The 23,778-nt window shown below is 41.5% G+C and overlaps 1 protein-coding gene across 5 annotated transcripts in view; it reads left to right on the top strand.

The window, feature by feature from the left end:
- Positions 1 to 22,808, top strand: part of GLIS3 (GLIS family zinc finger 3) — a 507,022-nt gene extending 484,214 nt beyond the window's left edge. For all 5 annotated transcript variants that reach the window (XM_082470893.1, XM_082470894.1, XM_082470897.1 and 2 more), the window contains 2 exons: positions 17,518 to 17,700; positions 18,594 to 22,808. In XM_082470893.1, the coding sequence (XP_082327019.1) occupies positions 17,518 to 17,700; positions 18,594 to 18,730 (320 nt within the window). In that variant the 3' untranslated portion in view covers positions 18,731 to 22,808. The remainder of the gene's footprint in view (positions 1 to 17,517; positions 17,701 to 18,593) is intronic.
- The last annotated feature ends 970 nt before the right edge of the window (positions 22,809 to 23,778 follow it).

The following is a 23,778-nucleotide window of genomic DNA, read 5'->3' as shown; positions in this document are numbered from 1 at the left end:
TAGGATGATTTAATGATTCACTTATACATTAAGGTAAATTTAATGCAATACTCCTTCTCATGAGTATTTGCACATCTGGTACTGAGTGTCGAGTAGTGAAATTCTGAGCAGTGGCAGCCCTGTGGAAGAGATATTTTGAGGCATTCCCAGGGCCCGTAGGTGCAAGTCCCTTGTTTTTGAAAGCACTTTTCAGTTTTCAAAGCATTCCCAGCCACTAACTTACATACCCCCAAATTGGTCACAGTGTCTCAGAAGAGGAGATTTCCAGAAGAGGAAGTTGTGACTTGCCCAAGGTGATAAAGGAAGAGAAACAGTAAGCTGTAGAAAAAGCTGTAGAAAAGTCTGCAGAAAAAGACTTTGGAGTCAGGCAGATCTGAATTGGAATCTTATGAGCAAGTCATGCAGTGTCCTCAATCTAAGTTTCCTGACTATTTTATTTTTATTGAAATACAGTTGGTGTCCAATATTATGTTAGTTTCAGGTGTACTGAAATTTGACATTTACATGCATTATGAAATAATCACCACAAGTTTAGTAACCATCTGTCCCCATACAAAGTTATTACAATATTATTGACCATATTCTTTATGCTGTATATTACATCCCTGGGGCTTTTTATATAACTGGAGATTTGTACCTCTTAGTCTGCTTCACCTGTTTCACTGACCACCCTCCCCTCTGCAAACCACCCATTCTCTATATCTGAGTCTATTTTCATTTTGTTTTGATTCTTTGTTTTGTTTTTTAAATTCTGAGTATAATAGGGGGATAGTGATACTTCTCTTTCAGAGTTGGTGTAAGAATGAGAGAAAATGCCTGGTCTGCAGTATATGCTCAGTTAATTAGAGCTATTATTATTGTTGTCATTTTTCTACTGTGTACCAGATACTGGGTGTGCTGGATACTTCCACTTGTATTGTTTAATCCTCACAATAACATTAATAAAAATATTAATATACTCTAGTCTCCCAGGTGAGACTGAGAGTTTAAGCACCTTGCCCCAAGTCACATACCTAGTGAATATCAGAGCTGGTTTTATAAACACAGTCTGACCCCAAAGCCCACACTCATTCTCCTTCATGATGATGCCTGTAGCTACAGTACTGTAAGAGTTTTTAGTTAGCTTGGGAATTATTTTTGTGTGAAGGTTAAATGTGGAACCATTAAAGATGAGGTTCCTTACAGGGCTAAAGTTCTGCTGGCAATACAGGTACTATGATTCATGAGACAAAGTGATTTCCCACCAACCACTTGTCTTGTGTATTTTGCATACTGATTGCTGAAAATGTTTGCCTTTTTTTTCCCCTGTGTCAGGCAGTATGGTGCATGTTTACAGTGCCCTTTCTTATTAGTCCTCATAACAACCCTATAAAGAAGGCATTGTTTATTCCCATTTTACAGCTGAGGAATCTGAATCGCTAAAACATTAAGTAACTTGCCCATGATTTCTTAATCTTGAAATGGTAGAGCTGGAAACTACACCCAGGACCATCTGACAACAATCTATGCTCTTCACCACTGGATTAAGAGTGGTCACAGTCCCTGTAGGGAAGGGATAGCTCACCCTCTGATTGCCCGCAGTGGTGTTACCCCACAGGTGTGTATGTGTATTTGTGTGTCTGTGTGTCTCTGTGTGTGTGTGCCCACGCGCATGCACACACCCATGCTCTCATGTGCCGTGTTTGCTCAAGCACACACCTGCTGGGAGAAATTGTTTGGAAGCCTGATTACTAAATCATCAAACCAGGCTTAACTGGATTCTTAACACATTCCTTAAATGCAGTTTTTAAATTATTATTGACTTTTTAAATTAGAAAAAAAATTTTACCTGTTCATTTTTTTAAAGGTACTTAGGGTACTTAACCTTATAAAGAGTTTAAGTTGCTTCCCAGACTATGTTCACCTTAATTCCACTGCTCAAAGGTAATGATTATTAAGATTGGTGAGTATTCCTTTTAGACTTTTTTAAATGCTTCTGAAAATGAAATATATGCATGTATATGTACAAAACATGTGCCCTATTATAAAGTGGCCTCACATTCTGCATTTTATTTTATGACTTACTTTTTTTTTTAATTAATTAATTTATTTATTTTTGGCTGCATTGGGTCTTCTTTGCTATGCACGGGCTTTCTCTAGTTGCGGCGAGCAGGGGCTACTCTTCGTTGCAGTGCGCGGGCTTCTCATTGCGGTGGCTTCTCTCATTGCGGAGCACGGGCTCTAGGTGCGTGGGCTTCAGTAGTTGTGGCACGCAGGCTCAGTAGTTGTGGCTCACGGGCTCTAGAGCACAGACTCAGTAGTTGTGGCACACGGTCTCAGTAGTTGTGGCTCACGGGCTTAGTTGCTCCACGGCATGTGGGATCTTCCCGGACCAGAGATCAAACCCGTGTCCCCAGCGTTGGCAGACGGATTCTTAATCACTGTGCCACCAGGGAAGTCCCACTTTTTTTTAACTTAACAAAATGTATGCTTTTGCTTTCTAGGTCAATGTATGTAGATCAACTCCTTCTTTTTAATTGTATAGTATAATACTTATGGGAACTTGTCATTTTTTAATCATTCCACTGTTGAAAGACATTTATGGTTTTTTCCACTTTTTGCTTTTATTAACAATGCTATATTAAATCTCCTTATGTATATTGTGTGTTTACACAAGTACTCTCACACACATATATATATCTTTGCATTCTTTCTTTAGTAAATGTTTCTGAAAGAGAAATTGCTGGATGAATGGGTATGCACATTTTAAAGCTGGATAGATACTGCCATATATTCCTTCACAAAGTCCATACCAATTTGGACTCTCACCAGCAGTGCATTAGAGCACTCATTTCCCCACCCTAGATATTGTCAGTCATTTTTTATTATTTTTGTTTGTTTTTTAAGTGTTTTGAAATTTTTTTTGAATTTTATTTATTTTTATACAGCAGGTTCTTATTACTTACCCATTTTATACACATCAGTGTATACATGTCAATCCCAGTCTCCCAGTTCATCCCACCACCACCACCACCAGCCCCCTGTCAGTCATTTTAATACCTGCCAATTTGTACAGAGAAGTTGTTTTGATTTTTCCTTTGGTTAGTAATGTGACTGAACATCTTTTAATATTTTTATTGAGCTCTAAAGGTAGTTTAGTTATAATAGGAATTAAGTAACAGGAGCCACTACTTGGGTATCTATATTATTTATTAAGTAGTTCACTTGCTCTTTCACCTGCCAGTCAGGTTGTGTCATTGGCAGCATGACAGTTTGTATTCTTAATTGGAAGTCAAAAATTTATTGAAGAGAAGGAAAAGATCCAGAAAATTTCTGTTTCATTGACTACTGTGACTTCTCTGTCAGTTAACTTAAAAACTATAGAAAAGTGTTTAATGAACATTATTACAGATTTAGTGCTTTTTCATTCTTTGGGGGAAGCAATGACATTTTTTCCAGAAGCAAATGTTTTGTCTTATATCTGAAACTCATGAAGTTTAGCCTCTAATGAATAGAGATCTTAAAATCAAGTTAAATATTGTCGTATAACTCTATTTTAGGGGCTGCTCATTTGAACTCTTCAGGTCTGAACATACTAAAGGCAATCCGTGTCTTGTAATTCTTGTATTTTTAGTTGCAGTTTTCCTTGTAAATATGATAAGCAACTCATCGTTTAGAAGAAAAAATGTGAATAGCTTTGGTTGGAGTTTCCTTAAAGGGAAAACCCACACACGCATCAGAAACATCTTGTTACTGGTAGCAAGGCCACTGTGTTAATAAAACAGAACAACAACAATAAAACACTAGAATTGGCTTGATCTGTGCCCATTCAGGTCATCTGGGCTCAGACCATGTTGCAAAACAGTCCTAGTTCCCTTAGAATTTCTAGTCGATTTACTTACAATTGTGAGTGCTCTTTCTCTTTACAGAAAGTTTTGCTTTCTAACCAGATTGCTCTGACTAAACTCTCTATTTCGTTCTTTTGTAAGGTCTTTGAGAACTAGACCTTAAAGATGCAAGTCTGTTGAAGTAAAAACATTCAGGCATTTTTCTAGATCATTTAAGTGTAACGACCAGCCACTCCTCTCCCACATTCCTCCGCAAACCCAATCTCATATCACACATCCCAAAGCAAAGCCTTTACTTCAGATTCTTAAATTCTGTCATCAGAATGGCAGAATGATTCAGGGGATCTGAATTAGCCAAATATTTACCCCAAGGTTGTTTGTGTCTGTGGATCTGGGCTGATGTAGTGTTTTTATCAATACCATTGAGGTCAGTGATAGTACATAGATTTATATTGCAATATATGTTTTATAAATTACTCTTAGGTACAAGATCATTGTCAGTGCATGGTAGCTATAAAGAAACTGCTCGATAAAATATTTGTTGGATGAATACCTGAATCCTCATTATAACTTTATGAAGAGAGTAGGAAGTATATTTGTGCTCCTATTTAGAGATGAAACTCAGATTAGTTGACTAAGTTCCTTGACCTTGGGATGCTTTCCTAAAAGAGTGCAAAGTGTTCTGTGGATGAGTTGAGCCACTTAATTCTCCTGCCCACTCTTGTTCCTCTTCAGGTTCAGTGCCCTCCTGGCATCCAGCAGAAAATGGTGGCTTGGAGCAGCAAAACTCTCCAGGTCATCTTGACAGGGCCAATTGTATTTCCATTGTCTTTGTTTCTTCCTCCATTAAAAGAAAATTTCACTGTTAGAAAGGGAAGTCACTTTATTTTTCTGAAACTCCTGATAGGCTATTATGTACAAAGTTCATAGATCAAAATCTTTGAGCTCAGTTGTGGTTCCTCTTACCATCAGTATCTTCACCAAAGGCTCTATATGTAAGTATCACTCACTCATCCATTTATTCATTCTCAAATATTCAGCTCCTATTATGTGCCAGGTCCTGCTTGGGGTGCTAAAGCTACGTCAATAGAGAAAATAGAAGTCCCTGCCTTTCCTGAGCTTATATCTAAGGAATGGTTCTTGGCAAGCAAAACCTTTGAACTCAACCGTGAGACAGTATTCTTCATGGTCCATATGTAGGCAAGGAATCATGTCATCTATTTAATCCCTGTAGTACGTGGCACATTTGAGATACCTAATACATACTTTAAAATTGAGAGTTTGGTGTGCAGTGGGATGAGAGTAAGCAGGAAAGGAAAGACCCTGTAGACTAGACACACTCATCAGAGTGTGACCCCCAGGTGGCAGTGGGAAGAAGGCTGTCTAGCTGGAGGGGCGGAGCAGAGGATGACAGATCATAAATTGAGTTATCCACATTAGTAGTCAGTGTCCCCAAGGTTTGACAAGATGAAAAGGCAAGTTTCCTGGTAGCCAGATGGAAAGGAGTGGCAGGAATTTGGGGATCCAGTGACATACATCAGGTTTTACAAATGCAGAGTCCACTCTGCTTTCTTAAACCCACCTATATAGATTTCTTTTACTTCAAGCCCAGATTTCATCTCACTATAATATTCTAGACAGCAGATTTGGGGGAAGCTTAACAGTATGTAACAAGGACTTAGCTGTGAGGCAGAGGTTCAGCAGGAGAAACAATCAAGCCATTGGTGCAAGTGTGAGATGGTGCCCACTCTTAGAGAGATTAGAATGCTGGAAAGTTGTATAGTCATAGACTTGGATTCGGGGAAACAAGAAATCACCTAGTTAGTGGAGCGGATGTAACATGGGAGTTTGGTTACAGCTAGACAGCAGAAGTCTAGGCCACAAGATCAGTGTGGGACCAACAGTAAGCCCAGAACTTCTGAGTCACTCAACTGAGGTCCCGTGATTGCACCTTGCCCAAGAAGAGAATGGTACTGGGGTGGGGAGGGAGATCATCCTGATCTATATCTGTAATCTCAAGTCACTTTGGGACAGTCATCATTGCTTTATCCCCAAGAGCCCCCAGAGTCCAGCAGAAAGGGCTGGGGGTGAGCCCAGGGGGAAGAGATGCCCACACAAAGAGCTCTCCTCCTCCATTTCAAATGAAATCAGAGCTGTTCTGTTTTTTCCTATTGGTATTCCATTTGGAAAACTTGCCAAAGATTGAAAATCATGTAAAGATGTTCTTAGGGCTTCTAAACCTTTAGTGTAAAAAACACCTTGTTAACATGAACACTCCCAGGCCCTTCACCCAGAAGTTCTGATTCACTGTGTCTGCCGTAGAGCCCAGGTGGAGCTGATGCTGTGGCCCCCACTTTAACAAGCACAGGCCTAGACCCTAAGTGTAGGACTTAGTGCTACCTCACCGTGCTTCCCCAATCAGAGATAATCCAAAGGAAGCAGTTGGCTAGTGACTGAGGAAATACTTTCCAGCTTCCTTCTCCCTTTACCTTCCGGGGAAGTCCTGTAAATGCAGCACAACCTAAAAGCTGTAGAGGACCAGGATGGCTCTCAGGGGAGGCTGCAGCATTTCATGTTAATGTCCCTTTTAGTCTCTATCTGGAATCCTCTTCTCTGCCAGACCTTTCTTACAGCAAAGCTTGCTTGGAAGGACAAGGGCAGACAGAATTAAATTTTCATTCTTTGCCGTGCTTTCCTTGTTCTGTTTTTGGCTCAAGTACTCCTGAGTCAAAGGGTTGCTTGTGAACTTTATGCAACAGAGCTTGACACAACCGAGGGCAAATTTACCTTTGTACTCAGAGAATGTAGGATGATAAGTAACACCAGGCTTATAATGAGACAGTAGGGGCTGGAATTTTCAGTGTGTTTTACTGTATGCAAAATATTTTCACACTTATTATTTCATTTGATCCTTGTAGCAACCTAGGAGGGTTATATACACCAGCAACAGAGTAACCCCCTCTCATAGAGAAATTCCCAACTCATTCCTTTCAACCTTGACCCGTGGCCAAAGTGTTTACTTCACACACCCATCAGACTCAGAATGTCCAACTCCTCCACCCTTCATTCTGGGCTTTATATGTATCCAGGATTTTTGAGTCATAGGCGGGTGATGGAGTACAGGAGGCAAATCATGGGCAACTGGGCACTGAATCTCTTTCCGTTTGTTCCCTGTGCTTCTCCCCCTCCCTACCATGAGGATCATGCTGCCACAATAGTATTATTTTCCCCCTTTTATCAATAGGGACTCATAGGCTCAGAGAGGCTATGGTTTCCTCAAGGCCACACAGCCAATAAATGGCAAAGCTGGCTTTAATATCCATGTTAAGAATCTTTGGGTCTTCTGGTTTTGAGCGTCTCTGTTTTATATAATTGCCATATGTGCATTGTCATTATCAGGATTCACTGAACCATTTTACTGTAACTGTATATACCCACACATGGCAATTACTGAGACACATTGCAATTAGTTTACTTCGGCAGCTTATCATTCTGAGAATTTGGAAGCCATAGGCCACCACGCATTAGGGTTTTGGTTGGGTTGAAGATATTTTAATGAAAATCAATTACATCTTTTAACCAAAAGGGTTTTATACATGCCTTCCTTCTCACTCTGCTTTCTCCCATTTCCTTTTTGCCCTTGTCAGCAAAATGCTCTGCCCACTCTCATCCCCTTATTTGAAACTTTGCAGACATCAGTAGCAGACCATCTTCCTCTCCCCCTACCGCAGGTATACAGCTTGGAGAGCGAGTGTGGCTCACAGTAATAAATGCTGTTAGCAGCTGCTGCAGACCAGGTGAGGTTCTGTGAGGCGCGCGAGCAGAGGAGAGCACCCGAGTGTGCAGAACGCATCTCTCTGTGGCCTGCAGGCTAGTGGTAGAAGCTGTAGTTGAAAATGGCCCCACTTCTTGGAACCAGGTGGACTTGTCTAACTTGAAGCCCTCGTGCTGCAACCCATCCGACCAGGGGCTAGGGGACCAGGAGGTTGCTCCACTGGTCAGCTTTCCAACCGCTGTAACCTTGTTCCTTCAAAAGGAAGGTGCCAAATGGAATGTTCAGGGTTATTATTTCCATTATTTCCCTTTTTCTTAGCACAGTAGTTGCTTAAATGTCAGTCTTAAATAGCTCGAGTGCTTTGCAAGCTGGTTTAGTTCTCAGCCCGAAGAAAAATCTGTCTTGCTAACACAGTCTGTGAGCTGTTCCTGTAGCTTCCCCATTTATAGACTCCATATTAAAATGAAGAGTCGGTTCTCCATCACTTCCAGGGAGGAAGCTTAGTAGAGTTCTGACTACATGAAGGCCTGGCTGAGGTTGTTGGCCAAGACCAGGAGCTAAGGGGGAAAATGGCAACCAAACTGTGGAGGCTTCACTTCAGCATCATTTTATACCTAAGGGTGGTGGGTTATGAGAGATAAATTGCTTAAGAATTGCATGTGCATTATACAGAATCTACAAATACTGCTAAGCTTATTTCATGGTAGTAATAATTGCTACTATTTACTGAGGGCCTACTACATGCTGGGGAATGCACTAGATGCTTTTATAAATGCTCTCATGTATAATGTTTTCCACAACCCTATAAAATAGGTATTATTTTAAAAGAAAAGGAGGCTCAAGAAGGAAAATAATTTATGCAAAGACACACAGTTGGTTAATGGGTTATCCAGGCTTTGGACCCAGATCCAGGTAGTTCATGCAATGGATAGAAATAAAATAGTGACTAAATCAGAAAATTGGCCAAGAGAAATTTCCAAAATGTCTCTGTTTCTACTCTTCAGGGTTTTTTGAATTTTTCAGTGTTTAGGTAATTTCATCAATTTTGTTAATTAATTCAGTGCTTTTCTCCCTAATGAAAATGTTTATACTTTATGAAATGTTGATCCAGTCTGAGTAACTTTGCCTATGTGACAGTGAGGGACCTCAACAAAAATGGCAAGATTTTGTTTAAAATGATTTGTCTGTGAGCTTAAGCCCTAATAGTCTCTATGAACTGTTACCAAACAGACCAGAGTTTGAGTCCTAGTTCTGAAACTTGGTAGCTATGAGGATTTAGGTAAGTTATTTGAACGTTTTTGTTTCCTTGTCTATAAACTGGGGACAATATTACTTAACTCAAAAGTTGATGTAAGTTAAAAAGAATGAAATATTGCCATTTGCAGCAACATGGATGAATCTAGAGAATATTATACTTAATAAAGTAAGTCAGACAGAGAAAGACATATTATATGATATCACTTATATGTGGAATCTAAAAAATAATACAAATGAATCTATATACAAAACAAAAACAGACTCACAGACATAGAAAATATGGTTACCAAAGGGAAAGGTGGGGGGCAGATAAATTAGGAATATGGGATTAACAGATACAAACTGCTATACATAAAATAGATAAACAACAAGGATTTACTGTATAGCACAGGGAACTATATTCAATATCTTGTAATAACCTATAATGGAAAATAATCTGGAAAAATATATATATATATCTGAATCATTTTGCTGTACACCTAAAATTAACACAATGTCGTAAATCAACTATATTTCAGTTTTTTTAAAAGTTGTAAAAATGAAGATTTTCTGTTTAAAACACCTAAGATAATGCCTATCTCAGAGCAAATAAATATTAGTTCCTCTCCTTCCTTCTGAAAGAATTCTCTGAGGGGTTGGTGTAACACTAATCAAAATGTCTATAAAAATGCCAAAGCAAAGGGACTGCAAATGAGAAAACTCTGGACTTAGTAGAAAAGTATATGATGACTGTTTTAGTCTGCTCCCCATTTGTTTTAAGATAAAGGCTAGATCCATGAATAATTGCAAATAGCTGGATGTTTGTAAATATTAAAATGATTGTATGAATTTTCCACTTTTCTCTTATTTGCACAATAACATATAAACATAGTATTGGTTTAAAGGCAAATGATTCAACTTCCATCTCTTTGTCTATAAAATGAGAACATTTGTTTGAATCACCTACTTATAAGACAGGTATATCAGAGGCTGCCTAAGAAGGAGTTTTTTAAAGTTTTTTAAAAAGGTACCATGTGAGTAATAAGTGTATGATTCCCTGGGCCTTTCTCTGAGTAAAGTTGGAGGGCATTAAATCATGCTGAGAAGATGTGATGCCAGAGATCATATTCTTATGGCCTTTAAGAGCTTTACCAGAGACTTACCTATTTTTTTCTCTTTTCTGCTCATTGGCTTGTATCACGGATTGCAGAAGGTATTTAAAGGGGGGAGTGCAAAGGTCCCCAGAGAGTACAAGGGAATGCACAAAGAGCCATAAGAGTGTTGGAGAAGAAGAAATGAGGGTAGCCAGAGGGAGTAGGCCATGCATCTTCTTTCTGTGTCCCTGTCCCTGGAACTCTCTGATTTGAGCCCTCTCGTTCATCACTTAGGCTTATCCATGCCCCTGCACATGCAGCAATCATGACTGAGGCCCAAAACTCTACACTTCCTCAAGTAACCCACAAAATTATAGTCTCTGTGGAAAAATGATTAGAGTTGTAAAGCTCATAAACATACATCCCTGCTTCCACTTGGCTAACAAAGAGCTGTACCACCAAAAAGCTGAGCACTGCCAGCTCTACCTCTGTCACTGACATCTGCTTATTCTCCTACCCAGGCACTAATTGATCAGTACCACTGGCAAAAAAAAAAAACCCCACTCTGCCAGGGCTGGTTCTCAGCAGAGCTATGGGATGACCTCCTAATTATATCTACCCTCACCAGACAGGGCCAAACAAAAGGAACCATAATCACTACTCTTTTTTAAAAGTTTTGGGAGTGCCCAAACTTCTTTCTTATTTGAGCTTTTTCCTCTTCCTATCTTGAATGCAGTCTAGAGAAAAGAGTTACATCTCTATATATTCCTTAAAGAAAATTTCCTTTTTATTGTCACATATAATATTAAATTGTATTACTTGATTTTTCATTTATATGTTTATCTTTCTTTCTCACTGAAACATAAACTCCAAGAAGGCATGGAGCATGTTTTATGCACCACTGTGTCGCCAGCACTTGAGCAAGTGCTTAGCATATAGTTGTCGACTAAATGGAGGCATAAAAGTTGAAATGTTTGTGTTATTAGAAGAATAGGGAAGAAAAGTGAAAAGAAACATTTGTAGAGTGCTGTGTGCAGGCACATGCTCAGCCCTTCACATGGGTCATCTCTTAATCCTCTTTAATCTTTGCAGTTAGCTTATGAAGTAGATACTGTGAACCCCCATTTTATAAAAATACAATAGCAAAGGCAAGCACATGCTTAGCCAGTGTTTCTTCTGAAAGGTCAAGGGGGCAGATGACTCTGAGATTTGGGCAGTATCTGAAAACAACAGTGTTTGGCCTGGATGCCTAAAATGATACTCTCTGATCACATGGGAATTGAAGGGCTTTCCTGTCTGAAGATATTGAGGGGTCTTGGGAAGCAATTGCTCTCAGCATTGTTTCCAAGGAGCTTCACAAAGGGTCCTCCCCAGCCTGATCAGGCCACACTCTGGTTGAGGAATTAGTTCTGGGGGCCCTTCCTGATGCCTGTGATGGGCTTCACAGGTGGGCTGTCTGCATCTATAAGTTGGCATCATGGTCTGGGCAGAACCTACCGCAGGGAAGGGTCAGTCTTGATTCTGAATGTTGCCCATCCAACTCTTTTCCTGGCGCCCAGAGTTTGGTGGTGGTTCTCAGCCTCACCATAAAGGAGAACAAGAATTTTGTTTTGCAAAGCCATCTGCTATATATATAAACAAACCCATTAGGGGCACAGCTCCTGACATAGCACCTTGACAAAGTTCAGGCTGATGGTATTCATCTCCACCCATAAGTGTAAGGTAGAGCCTCTGTATTGAACTTTATTTCATCATCAAGTGGTAGGGAAATTGGAGACCCACCTATGCTGTTGCCACTCCCACACACACAGTGAGCTAGGCCCAGAGTCTGCAGGAAAGAAAGTGGGTGATGTGTTTCCTTTTCCTTCTCTTACTTCCAGAAAGGAAAGTGGTTCCTGCAGGAGAGCTGAATTGCCCTGGAAGTTTAGCTTAAAACAATGCACATCAGCCCTCATGAGGGTTGTGAGTTGGGTGACCATTATTTATTTACTGAAGTATTTATACTCTGGTTCCTTCTACCAAGACTAGAGTATAAATTTGTAAGGAAAAGATAAATGTAATAAAGAGTCTAATATACTTCCTGTCTTGAACGCCAGGAGTCTAAGAATCATTATCTGTCTTTTATTTAAACTCTTGGTGGGTCATATGTTTTTTCTCTAGGAATTTAATCAGAAACATTACTGAAAGTCTGTTAAACCTGAGAATGCAGATATCCCTAGAGTTGTGCTGTCCAGTACAGTAGCCACAAGCCACATGTGGCCATTTAAATTTGAATTAATTAAAACTAAATAAAACTTAGAAGTTGGTTCCTCGGTCGACTAGCCACATCTCAAGTGCTCAGTAGCCACATGCAGCTACTGTGTTGGACAGTGAGACGGAGATCATTTCCATCAACACACAAAGTTCTCTTGGACAGCGCTGCCCTAGAGAATACCCTTCCATTACTGTATTTAGTCATGCGATTCCTTTCTCCTCTGACTTCTTCCACTCCCCTTCCACGTTGGGAAGGAAATCCACATTGAGCTTCATGGGGCTACTTTATCATCATTAAGCAGCAAGAGTAACCATGAACTCCTGATCTAACGGATCATCACAGAGCTGTCAGTGACCCCACATGACAAAGTAAAGAGGAGAGGTTTTTAAGAATGAATTTTAGGGCTTCCCTTGTGGCGCGGTGGTTAAGAATCCGCCTGCCAATGCAGGGGACACGGGTTCAAGCCCTGGTCTGGGAAGATCCCACAGGCTGCGGAGCAACTAAGCCCGTGCGCCACAACTACTGAGCCTGCACTCTAGAGCCCTCAAGCCACAACTACTGAGCCCACGTGCCACAACTAGCGAAGCCCGCACGCCTGGAGCCCGTGCTCTCCAACAAGAGAAGCCACCGCAATAAGAAGCCGGCGCACCACAACGAAGAGTAGCCCCTGCTCGCCGCAACCAGAGAAAAGCCCGTGCACAGCAACGAAGACCCAATGCAACCAAAAAAATAATAACAATAAAATAAATAAATTTATTTTAAAAAAAGAATGATTTTTAATACTATGTGAGCTCATAGGTAATATTAGGGGAGAAAACAGGATACAAAACAATATGTATAACATTCCAGTTTTGTGTGTATATATCTGGCTATGTCTGAATTGTAGGAATAAAGATAATTTTTCTTTTCTTTGCATATACTATTCTACATTTTCTAGTTGGTATAATTAATTCAAAATATTTTAATAATTAGAAAAACGAGTTGTTTTTAGAAGGGAAAAATACTTCCCAAAATTGACAAGAGGAGGAATGATTCTCCTTGACCTTCAGGAGCTACAACTTGAGTAAAGTCAGTTTATCTGCAAGTTCCTCTTCTCCTCCTCCATTCTTGGAGGTAAAATAACTTCTAAAATGGGGGAGGGGTGATTTTCTAACTAAATGTGATGACTAATATTTATTGCCAACATAAACTTGTGTGTGCATTCTTCTGCTATTATAAGTGTATGTGTTCTTGTTCCAACTGCATTATCAATCCTCAAGGACAAGGTGTTATCTTCTGCTTCTTTGGTATCTCCAAAAGCACCTTGACCAGTACTCAGTAACTCTCATTGACTGACTGACTGACAGATTGGCTGACTTTGCCGTCACTCTTATGTTTTATGCCCACAAAATGTGTTAACATCTTGCTGCATTTTGCTTTGGGTCCTCGAGGTAGTGTTCCTTCCAAACTTACTACATGAAATTCAGCGGCTGGAATACAGGAGCCATTCATCAGAAAATGAGTTAGGCTTTCTCTGGGTTTTTGTGTGTGGCAAGATCCTGATGGAATTTTCTTAGATTTTGTTAGTTTTATGGAAATAGCAGTGGGAAGAGGCTATGTTAAAGCTCTTTGATTTGAGTGACCACAGTCATCCACACCAGTGTATTTGGCATCTCTAGTAACTGGCTTCTTGAAGGGAGGGATTTAATAAAGAGGATTTTCTTTCCCTGAGTTGGCTGTGAGAGTGGTAAAACATGCTTGTGGGGCCATTCTGGTTTTGACTGTTTCTCGTGTCAGCCAAGAAAGCCACAGGCAGGAACTACAGTTCACTCGGCCCTCTCACTCAGACCCAGATGGACAGGGGAAACTGGGAGATGGAGCTCAGGATGTTGGGTTTACTATTTAACTTCACCGGGTGTATTTCACTGCATTACGAACCTTTTATACTGTTACACTTTACAGCACTCAAGTGTAGATTGAAGCCATGTGAAATTCCTGCCATGTCTTCAAAGCAGGGAGAAGACAGGAAAGAGAGAATGAATTGGTTTTCACAAAAGGCCAGTGGAAGTCTCTATCACGTCCCTGACATACCTGAATGATCAATGTCCCTATTTGGGGAGTTGTGGGAGTCTCTCTTCCTGGAAGGTTAATATTACACTGAGGAATGCTATCAGGGTATATATGAGTGACAAATATGAACAGAGCCAGCATAGGGATATAAATAGCAAATATTGTCTATTTTGTTCAGTGAGGCGACATTACATTCTAATAAACCAACTGTGATGGTTCATGGTAATGTTTTCCTCCTGATGGTGATGCTGTGATTACATGTGCCTGGCCACTGGGTACCCAAAGTCAAGATCAGTCCAAGGAACCTCCCAAACGAAACTGCACATCCCAGGTCTTTCAGCCCACTCAAGTTTGTTGCTGTTTTGAGCCTGCATGGGGGCGAGTGAAGAAATCAGAATGTGTGTCAATTAGTGCAGGATCTAGGAACCAACATGGGGAAGAGGTATATAGCCCAGGTCCTGAGGGCCAAGAATGTTCCAGAGGATTCCACCTGGGAACTGGAAGTGAGCTACATGCCCACTGCCTTGTCCATTCTTACATTTGGTTATTGTTGAAGGACTTACTTGTTGCCCTTTTGAAAATTTTATTTCTCTTAATAAACATTTTACTTTTGAGAGCTACATTATTGTGATGTAATTTTACTTTTTTATTTTCCTTATTTAGCAAACATATATAAATTACGTTATTAAAATATATAAATATTAATTATATTCTCAGATTATATTGTATAATATGTAAATATTAACTCAATTTAATCTTCATAATAACTCACTAAGTTATAGGTACTACTTGTAATCCCATTTTACAAATTAGAAAGCTGAAATACTGCAAGGCTAAATAATTCACCAAGACTACACAGTTGGTAAGTAGTTGAGCTAGGATTTGAACCCAGGAAGTCTGGCTCCAAAGTACTTGTCCTTCACTGCTATTAAAATTCAGAAAAACATAAAGCCAAAAAAACCCCAAAGACAACTATAAATATGTTGCCTTGCAATCTGTCCTATACATAGTCTTCCACATAACTGAACCCAGTCTCCCTATTCAGTTTTGTATCTTGCTTTATTTTCCAACTGAACCTTATAATGGTCTTTCCACGATGTTAACTCCTTGTAAATACTGTTTTCATGGCTACTTAACATTCGCATCAGGTAAATGTACCATGTTCAACTGTTCTCTTATGGTTGGCCATTTTTCCTCCTCGGTTTTCTGTTATGACAGCTAGTGCTGTGATGACTACCTCTTGCAGAATTTCTTTTGTTTTTCAGAATACACTTTTAGGATACATTCTTGGAAGAAAAATTCCCCTGTCCAGAAGTATGAACACTTTTAGGTTCTAGATGCAGGTTGTCAAGTGATTTACAGAGGCTTATACTCCTTTGCAATGTCTGCACACTCTGCACAGGGGCCTTTGTCACCACTCTCAGTCCAGCACCAAGAATGACTTTCAGAAATCTTTGCTAATGTGATAGGTAGAATATGGTATTTTATCATTGTCTTGATTTTTATTGCTTTAACGGCTAGAGAATTGCCAGTTGTCCATATTGGTTGATAAATTATATGCGTATTTGAGTGATCTGTTTGGGTCCTTTGCCCGTCTGCCTACTGAGTCCATGCAGAAGACTTAGGGCATCAAAAAGAGAAGAGCCAGTAGTTTTCCATTCTTTCTTCTCCTGCCTTGACATGGAATTTCCTAATGTTTTTTCCTAGTCTATACTGCTAACATGAATTTAATCTGCCTCCCAAACCTTATATGGAATTTTCTCTTGATTCTATATAAAGTATACTACTGGTTACTTACAAAGGATATTATTTTGTTTTCTACTGTGAGTGTACCCTGTTCATAAATCTGTATCCATCCTTCTGTCTTGTATCATAAGCTCCTAGAGGGCTGGTCTGTGGCTTTGTGAGCAGTTCAGCACACATTCTTTGGTGATATTCCTAGTGACCATAGAACAGGCCTCCTGGCCAAGGGTAGTCTGCCTTGAGAGTACTAATCAGAAATGAGAAGGGTGTGAGCATAATAGGTTGGATGTGTTAGTGTGCCTCAGTTGTACTCAAAGAGAGCTAAAAAGAACCCAAATAGCACCTTCCCTACCTGTTGATAGGTGACTCCGTAAGAAGAAGCAGTTCTAGAGGAGGAAAGCACACAGGACTAGGGCTCCAAAGTCCATGAATTAGTTCTGTATTCACCATCGTGTAATGTTTGTGGAAGGAACCCTGGGGCACTTCCTCTACTTGTTTTTTCCTTGTTTTTTTCACCAGAAACAGAGTCATGATATCAATAACTGACATTCATAAAGCACTTTCAAATGTTATATATGGATTTCCTTATCCAATGACTTGCTTAATCTTCATAATCACCCAGTGAAATAGACAATGACTTTCACATGTTAGAGTTGAGGAAACAGGTACCAAGAAATAAGGTATTGAATGAAGATTTCATTACATTTTTAAAACCGTATACTCCAGAAAGTAATCTTTTACTTAAATTTATCATGAGACGAGGAAGAGGGAAAAGGTAAGGTATCATGGAAGGTGTGGAGAATCATAGAAAAGGACTACATAGGACCCCAAGGGAAAAACTCCATTGAGTAAGAAAAAAATTGAAAAGATAAATGAAACAAGATTAGCAAAATGTTGATTATTTTCAAATATTAAGAAATCTTTCCACATATTTCTTCATTATATTATTTATTCACTTCCAGTTTTTCTATTTACTGCAAAGATCAGCAATAATAATGGTTAAGTAAATGGTAGCATATCTGACTATGAGACACTATGTACCTATTCAAAATAATGAGGAAGAAAAGATATAAATGTGTATGAATGTATCTGTTGGAAGTGCAGATGGATAGATCTATGTTGCATTTTTTAAGGTGAGCATTGTTAAGAGCTTTATTCAGGTTTTTACGAAATGTGAAAAACAGACTATAGAATAAAAGAAGTTAAGGAAGATGCACTTAAAACCTGGTGAGAGGGCATGGGGTAGGAATGTCCCCTGAAGGACAGGCCTTCAGTGTCCAGGACTCTTTGGAGAGTCTAGGGAAGGTGTGAAGCCTTTCAGCTTCAGGTACTAGAGCAAGAAATAAAAAGCCCCTGGAAGTAGAAGAGCTTCTGCTCAGGTAGTGCATTATGGATGCTTGGTCAGAAGGTTTTGTAGGTGGGCTTAAGGGTTAAAGGCATTTTGTCATATGAAGCCAGGCTGAGTGAGGGTCTAGCCAGGTTGAAATGATCTTCTGAACTTGTGCCCTGCAGTAGCTCAATGCCATGCTTGCATTTCAGGATTTTACGGGCAGCTGCAGACATTCTGCCCCCCACATTACCCTGACTCTCAGAGAACCATGCCGCCTAGCAGCTCCTGCAGTGTGGTGCCTTCCTTCGAGGACTGCCTGGTCCCCACGTCCATGGGCCAGGCTGGCTTTGACGTTTTCCACAGAGCCTTCTCAGCTCACTCGGGCATTACAGGTGTGTTGGTATCTGTGACTTAGACACTTGTGCAGACAAGCAGGTGAGATCAGGTGGGTTTCCCGTGACCAGCCTGGACTAGACTTGACCCAGCACATGACCGCATCAAATCCTGTTCACTCTGCCCATGAAATGTCTCTCCTCTTATCTTCCTCTCCAGCCCTTCTCCAGCCCCACTTCCACCACCCTCGTTCAGGTGCCATCATGTCTCTCCCAGACTTAGGCAACGGCCTTCCAACAAGTTCCTTGAGTCAGCTCCTTATCTTTACCATTCTGCCCTCCAAGCTACCGTAACCATTGGCTTCCAAAAATGAAGGATAAAATAAGGTACTTTCCTGTTCAGCTACCTTCAGTAGTTTGTAGTTTCCCAGAGAATAAAGTTGACTGTCCTCAGCAAGGCATTCGAAGCCCCCAGGAGTTGAGCCTGATGGAACTCTCCGGACCTGCGCTCATGTCTCATGTGCCCTCCTCACGTCTCCCTACATGCTCTGTACCTGAGCTTTGCCAGCACACTTGGCCCCATGTGCCCCCTCTCTGTCTTCACTCCCTCTTTCCTCCTCCTGGAATGTTCTTTCTTTATCTCTCCGTCTGTGAGAATCCCATCCTTTTTTATGGCTCAACCGTAATATCACCTCCTTTTTGAGGCCGCCCTCACTCTTCCCTACAGAACTTCACTTTTATTGCTACTCAGCCCATCTCTTGTGCCGAGTCCTATTTTAGCCACCTGCCTGCACGTCAGCCTCTTCCCCACCTAAGGACCCTGAGGACGGGGAGACCTGCTGAAGGGCCTGGCCCGGCACAGTTTCCTCCTCAGCCCCAGCCAGCATTTGCTCCCTGCGTGCCCGGCGTCTGCGACAAGGTAGCAGTTGACTTGTGCGCTCTTTCTCTTCCAGTGTGTGATCTACCTTCGGGTTCCTCAAGCCTTTTTGGGGAGTCTCTTCGCAGTGGACCTGAAGACACCACGTTCTTGCAGATCAGCGCTGTGGATCGCTGCCCTAGCCAGCTCTCCTCTGTCTATACTGAAGGCTAAAAGCTCCCCTGGCCTCCACTACCACTGGCGTCCAGAATCTTTTTGTTCCTTGCCACCTTTTCTTCTTATACTTTCACAGACTGTAAGAAAAAGGATGTCAAGCGAATCAGCGGAACCTGCCAAGTCCCAGGTGTGTCTTTGGAGGGCAGGGCTGAATAGTCAGAGCTGGGCTTTGTAGGTGTGTTTTCAGCTGCTCCTTTTTCTCCCTGGGTTTGCCGGTGACCAGCAGGACTCTTTTCAAAGGGAATTCAGAGTCTCACTCTACCAGATACCTGTTACTTTCTGGCTGCCAACCTTCAGAGGACACCAGTGAGATGATGTGCACGTGGAAGTATAATTTGGGGATTTGCTGAAACTCCAAACACGGAAGGGCGACCCAAATTGCCAGAAGCACAGTGAACTGCCCCACCCAAGAGCCAGGCACAGCAAGGGGAACCCACTTCCAAAGCACAGCATGGGCCCAGCTCTTGGAGGACCCCAGGTTTCCCAGCGCCGGCCTGGCATCCAGTGAGCTGGCTGCCTCTCTCCTCTTAGATATTCCCACGCTAACCAGTTGCTTTCAGTGTTTCTCCAAAAGCAAAGTGAGAAGGTTCTGTCAAGCACAGGCCCTTGAGAAGCACTACAACTTGTTTTATATTCATGCAACCTATCTTAGTTCTTTGATTTTAAAGACTTGTTATTTACGTCTACTTTTTAAAGGAAAAAAATATTTAGAGGTATGTTCTTTGGATGGAAATAATTATTTTAATCCCCCCAGCTACGTACACCTTGCCTCCACTGTGGCTCTGCTTGCCCGCACGCTGCAGCACCTGTGAGCGCCCGGAACATTAGTGTTGCATTAGCAAAGGCTCCCTGAGGGACATGGGGTAGGCCACCCTCTTCCCAGTGCTGCCACAGAGACCCTCGTGGGTTGACTCTTCAGCGGCTCCACCTCGAAGACATTTTTCAAAGGAAAAGGTCACTTGACTGGCTCACCCGTGGCCTCCGCTCTGGTGCTCTGCCCAGGGACCTGCTAGAAGCTGTGAGAGCAGGGACACATGGAGGTGTGCTCCTGGGTTCTCAGAAAACCAAACTAGAGATGCCTGATGTCTGGCTACTTTGCACAGCCTCTGCTCCCTCCGTTAGGATCTCCCCTCACCTGTCTGTCTGTTGCTCCCTTGCCTTCCTTCTCTCCCTCTTTTTGCATCGCTCTCACCCTCTTCTTGACTGTGGTTCAGACATGCCCACCACCCGCCATTGCCTGCTCACCACCTCTGAGCAAGGTCTGGCCAAAGGCAGGTAGAGGGGACAGTTCTGGAAAGGTGGCCAGAAGGAGGCAACCTTTCTGTCTGAAACTCTGTTTTGAGGGCCTGGCATTTACCCAGAGCTCTCGGCCATTTGATCTCAAACCTGAATAGGATGCCGTTTTCTGTGACTCCTTTATCAAGCTATTAAAAAGATCCAGAGTCCTATGACATAGGCTATAAAAATTGCCAAAACCCCAAAACACCTGGTAGATTCTGACATTCCAGTACTATGACCTCTCATGATTTCTTTTCTCTCTCTTTAAAAATGTTCTCTGAGGGAAAATGAAACAATGCTATTTGTCAAACTGGGATAATTATAATCTTCAACAAGACAATTAAACAGCTTGGTGTCAGACTTGGGATCTGGTGACAGTTTTTATCCTGACAGACATGTCCTTCCAGTCTGGCTGCACGGTCGGTAGTGTTCTGCCTGATTCCGGACTTCATTCTGATGCGAAGTAGAATCAGCCGAATAAAGAACAAAGTGCAGGGTCCGTTTTGACAGTGCACTCAGTCAGTCTAGTTTCTCTGGCTAGTGGGCTCTGATCTGAGGAGAGCCATCATGCAGACATCCGTGTCTGCAAAAGAGACAAGTCATTCACTTTACAAAAATCTGCTCTGCTTTACAAAAGAATTCACGTCAGGCTTTCTTTCCACATGAGTTCTCAGACGGCACACAAAGTCCCACCCCTCTGGCAGGCTTTGTGGGTTGTATCACTTGGCCTAAACAGGGACCATGTCCTTTGTCACACCCTGCAGAGAAGGGAAAGCTCTGGTGTCTTAGAGAGACAATCTATTCATTCTAAATCCTGGAGCCTCTACAGGGAACTCAAAACACATTTCATTTGTGTGATGAGGAGGAAAAAAATGGAAAGGCAAGGTTGTTACTGCAGCTGATGTTGTCTGCCTGCCTGTGGCTTCTTGCTATAATTTAAGGTGAAAACAGGTTAGGAGGACAAAGCCAGAAGCTGAACCTCAGAAACTTTGGCTGGAGGAGATCCTCATGCACATCTCTAGTCTCCCCGTTGGCCTCACTGAGGCCCAAGGGCACCAGGGGGTGCCAGACAGCAGCTGCACCTGTGGGGCCTCCTTCCCCAGCAGGAATTGGCAGAGGGAGCGGGCCCAGTGCAGCCTGCGAGGCTGAGTGGCCCTCACTCCCCTTCCATGTTTCCCCTCAGCTGCAGGTTTGAGCTCAGGGCCCCAGGACATGACACCTCCAGGTTCCTTGTAGACAACACACGCTGCCCTGTGATTCCAGAATCTCACCTGACCTTAAAATTTGTTCCTTGCTTGCTTTCACACTGCACAAGATTTATATATGCTTTCATCATTATGTTTGTAGCAGTAAAAGTAGAAACTTCAAAAACTCATTTCCTTCCATTTCCTGGTCTTTTTACTCTTGATATGTAACCATTTTCGTAAACATCCGAAGAGAGATTGTCATTCCCCTTTTTTAAAAGATTGGTGCTTGTGAAAATACACACAGCAGCAAGGCCAATTATCCTATTACATTAAAAAAAAAAAAATCAGTATGCCTAGAGACATTTCACTTGCTGCATTGTCTTAATTCCCTAAAGGGACTGCATCAAAATGTAAGTTGTAATTTAGCCTCTGATCAGCTGCTAAATATTATTTAAATATTTACTAGTCCTGTAGGGTATCTCCCATTACCCATGTCTACCCCAAATTATTTAGGTGATTCCAAAATGAACAAAAGGTCTTCAGTCAATCACAGCAAAGTTTCCACTGATAAAACAGAGCTTTGGTGTTGTTCTGTTGTTTTTACTAGAACAGAGGTAAGTGTTCAACCCCCTATCCAAGAACCTTGCTTCCCAGTTGCCTTGAAGTATTGGGAATAGTGATTGTAACTGTCCAATTTAATTATTTGGTATTTTATTTGACTGTTTCGGCCATGTCATTTTATAGCAGCATTTTTAATGGCACTTTTTGTTGGTGGTGTGGAATTTCTGTGGTTACATTTTTTTTTTTGCAATGAGTAAAGAAAAAAAAACACTCATTGGAGAGATGGTGAGTGTAAGAAAGAAGAGATTTATTTTGTACAGACAGCAGAGCATCCTGTGTAATGTTGCTGACATAAAGCACTTTGGGGGGAAAAAGTGGAAATCTGTTTCCCATAAATCACACAGACTCTTGTACATAGTTATATACACTCACGTAGAGAAATGAACTGCATATATCATACTGGATATGGGGCTGATTTTACTCTAGGGGCACATCTGGTGCTTATTGTCATAAATCTTTTAAAGAATTAGGTACACTTTTTTCTATTAATATGTATAGTTTTGTGATTTGTCACAGTTATGTTTCATATAATCATAAGTTATTTTGTCTTGTTTCATGAAGTCCTTTTTTTATGTCGAAAGTAAAATGAAGGGATTGTGCACTTGGTACATAATAAAACTGGAAATAGAGGATGCGCCCACCTGCCTGAAATCCTCCTTTAGCATGTCGTTTTAAAACACGATGGCAACAACCATTTTTTGTTTGTTTGTTTTATTATTTTGTTTAGTTTTACCATCCGCCTCAGTCATATTGGATTGGTAATTATAATTAAAAGCAGATGGGGGTGGGGGAGGGAGTGTCCAAGGCCAGTTTTAAAATGACGCATCGCTTTGGGCCAGAGCTGCAGCCTGGATTTAATTATAGATATGAGGACGAAATGGCAGTAAAAATGAATGTGTCCCTGAATCCTTTACATGTTGGGAGTGTCCATAAATAAAACATGAAGTTTTATTTCATCAGATTTAATTAAAGCTTTTATACATGTTTTATTGGTTATTCTATTAATCTGCTTCAAAAACTGGATAAATGTGTGCTAGGGTTTGGGGTTTATTTGTGCCTTTTCAATGTAGTGCTACATCATGCTTCAGAAATGCCTCTAGTGCATGGTCCTCCAGGTGATGGGGTTTCGGCGTGCTGGCCATTGGAGTGGGCCCTCTCTGCCCAGTTTTCCTGAAACCCTGCCAAGAAAGACACAAGCATCAGCTTCCTGTGAACTAATACCCTGACCTTTAAGTCCTCTGATTTCCCAAAGGAGAAAGGGGCAGTTATCATTTCCCTGATTCCTTGTCCTGTCTGAGCGGCTTCTTTCCTCAGCTCCCATCCTTAGGGGGCAGGGAAGGGGAAAGGGTTGTCAGGACGCTCACACATCTGACTGACCCGTGAGCCAAGCACAGCACTTGAGAATTATGTTAAGGGAAGATACGGAGCAGAAGGGATGATGGCTCCTATGCACCTCATCTGGCTCTTCAAGGTGCTGGGGGAACATGCAGCAAACTCATGTGGCTCAGGCTTTGGAGGTGAAAATAGTGCCGACTGACAAGACACAAAGTGTCTCTACTCCCTAGAGGGAGGCAGCTGGTGGGAGGGTGATTTGGTCCAACCTCTTTGGAGGACGGTGTGGCATTAACTGGTAGAGTTGAAGATACACATACCCTGCTATCCAACAATTCTATTCCTCTCTTGGGAGTCAGTGGTGGCTCAGATATAAGATGTCCAATGCTATCTACAATGGCCAAAAACTGGAAATGACCCAACTGTCCACCAACAGTAAAAAGAATAAGTGAACTATGCTAGAGTAATGAAATGTAATGCAATGCAGCAAAGGCAGTCACAGACCTGCAGCCACATGCAGTAATTCAGAGCTGAGTCTCATGAACTGTGTTGAAAGAAAATACAAGACAGAAAAGAAAATATACGGTGTTATTCTATTTATACACAGTTCAAAAACAAAATTCAAAT

Source organism: Balaenoptera physalus (genome assembly GCF_965194825.1).
Source record: "Balaenoptera physalus genome assembly, chromosome: 7".
In the NCBI taxonomy this organism is placed as follows: Eukaryota; Metazoa; Chordata; class Mammalia; order Artiodactyla; family Balaenopteridae; genus Balaenoptera; species Balaenoptera physalus.
The sequence above is the reverse complement of the archived record's forward strand: the minus strand, read 5'-3'. Positions and strand labels throughout refer to the sequence as shown.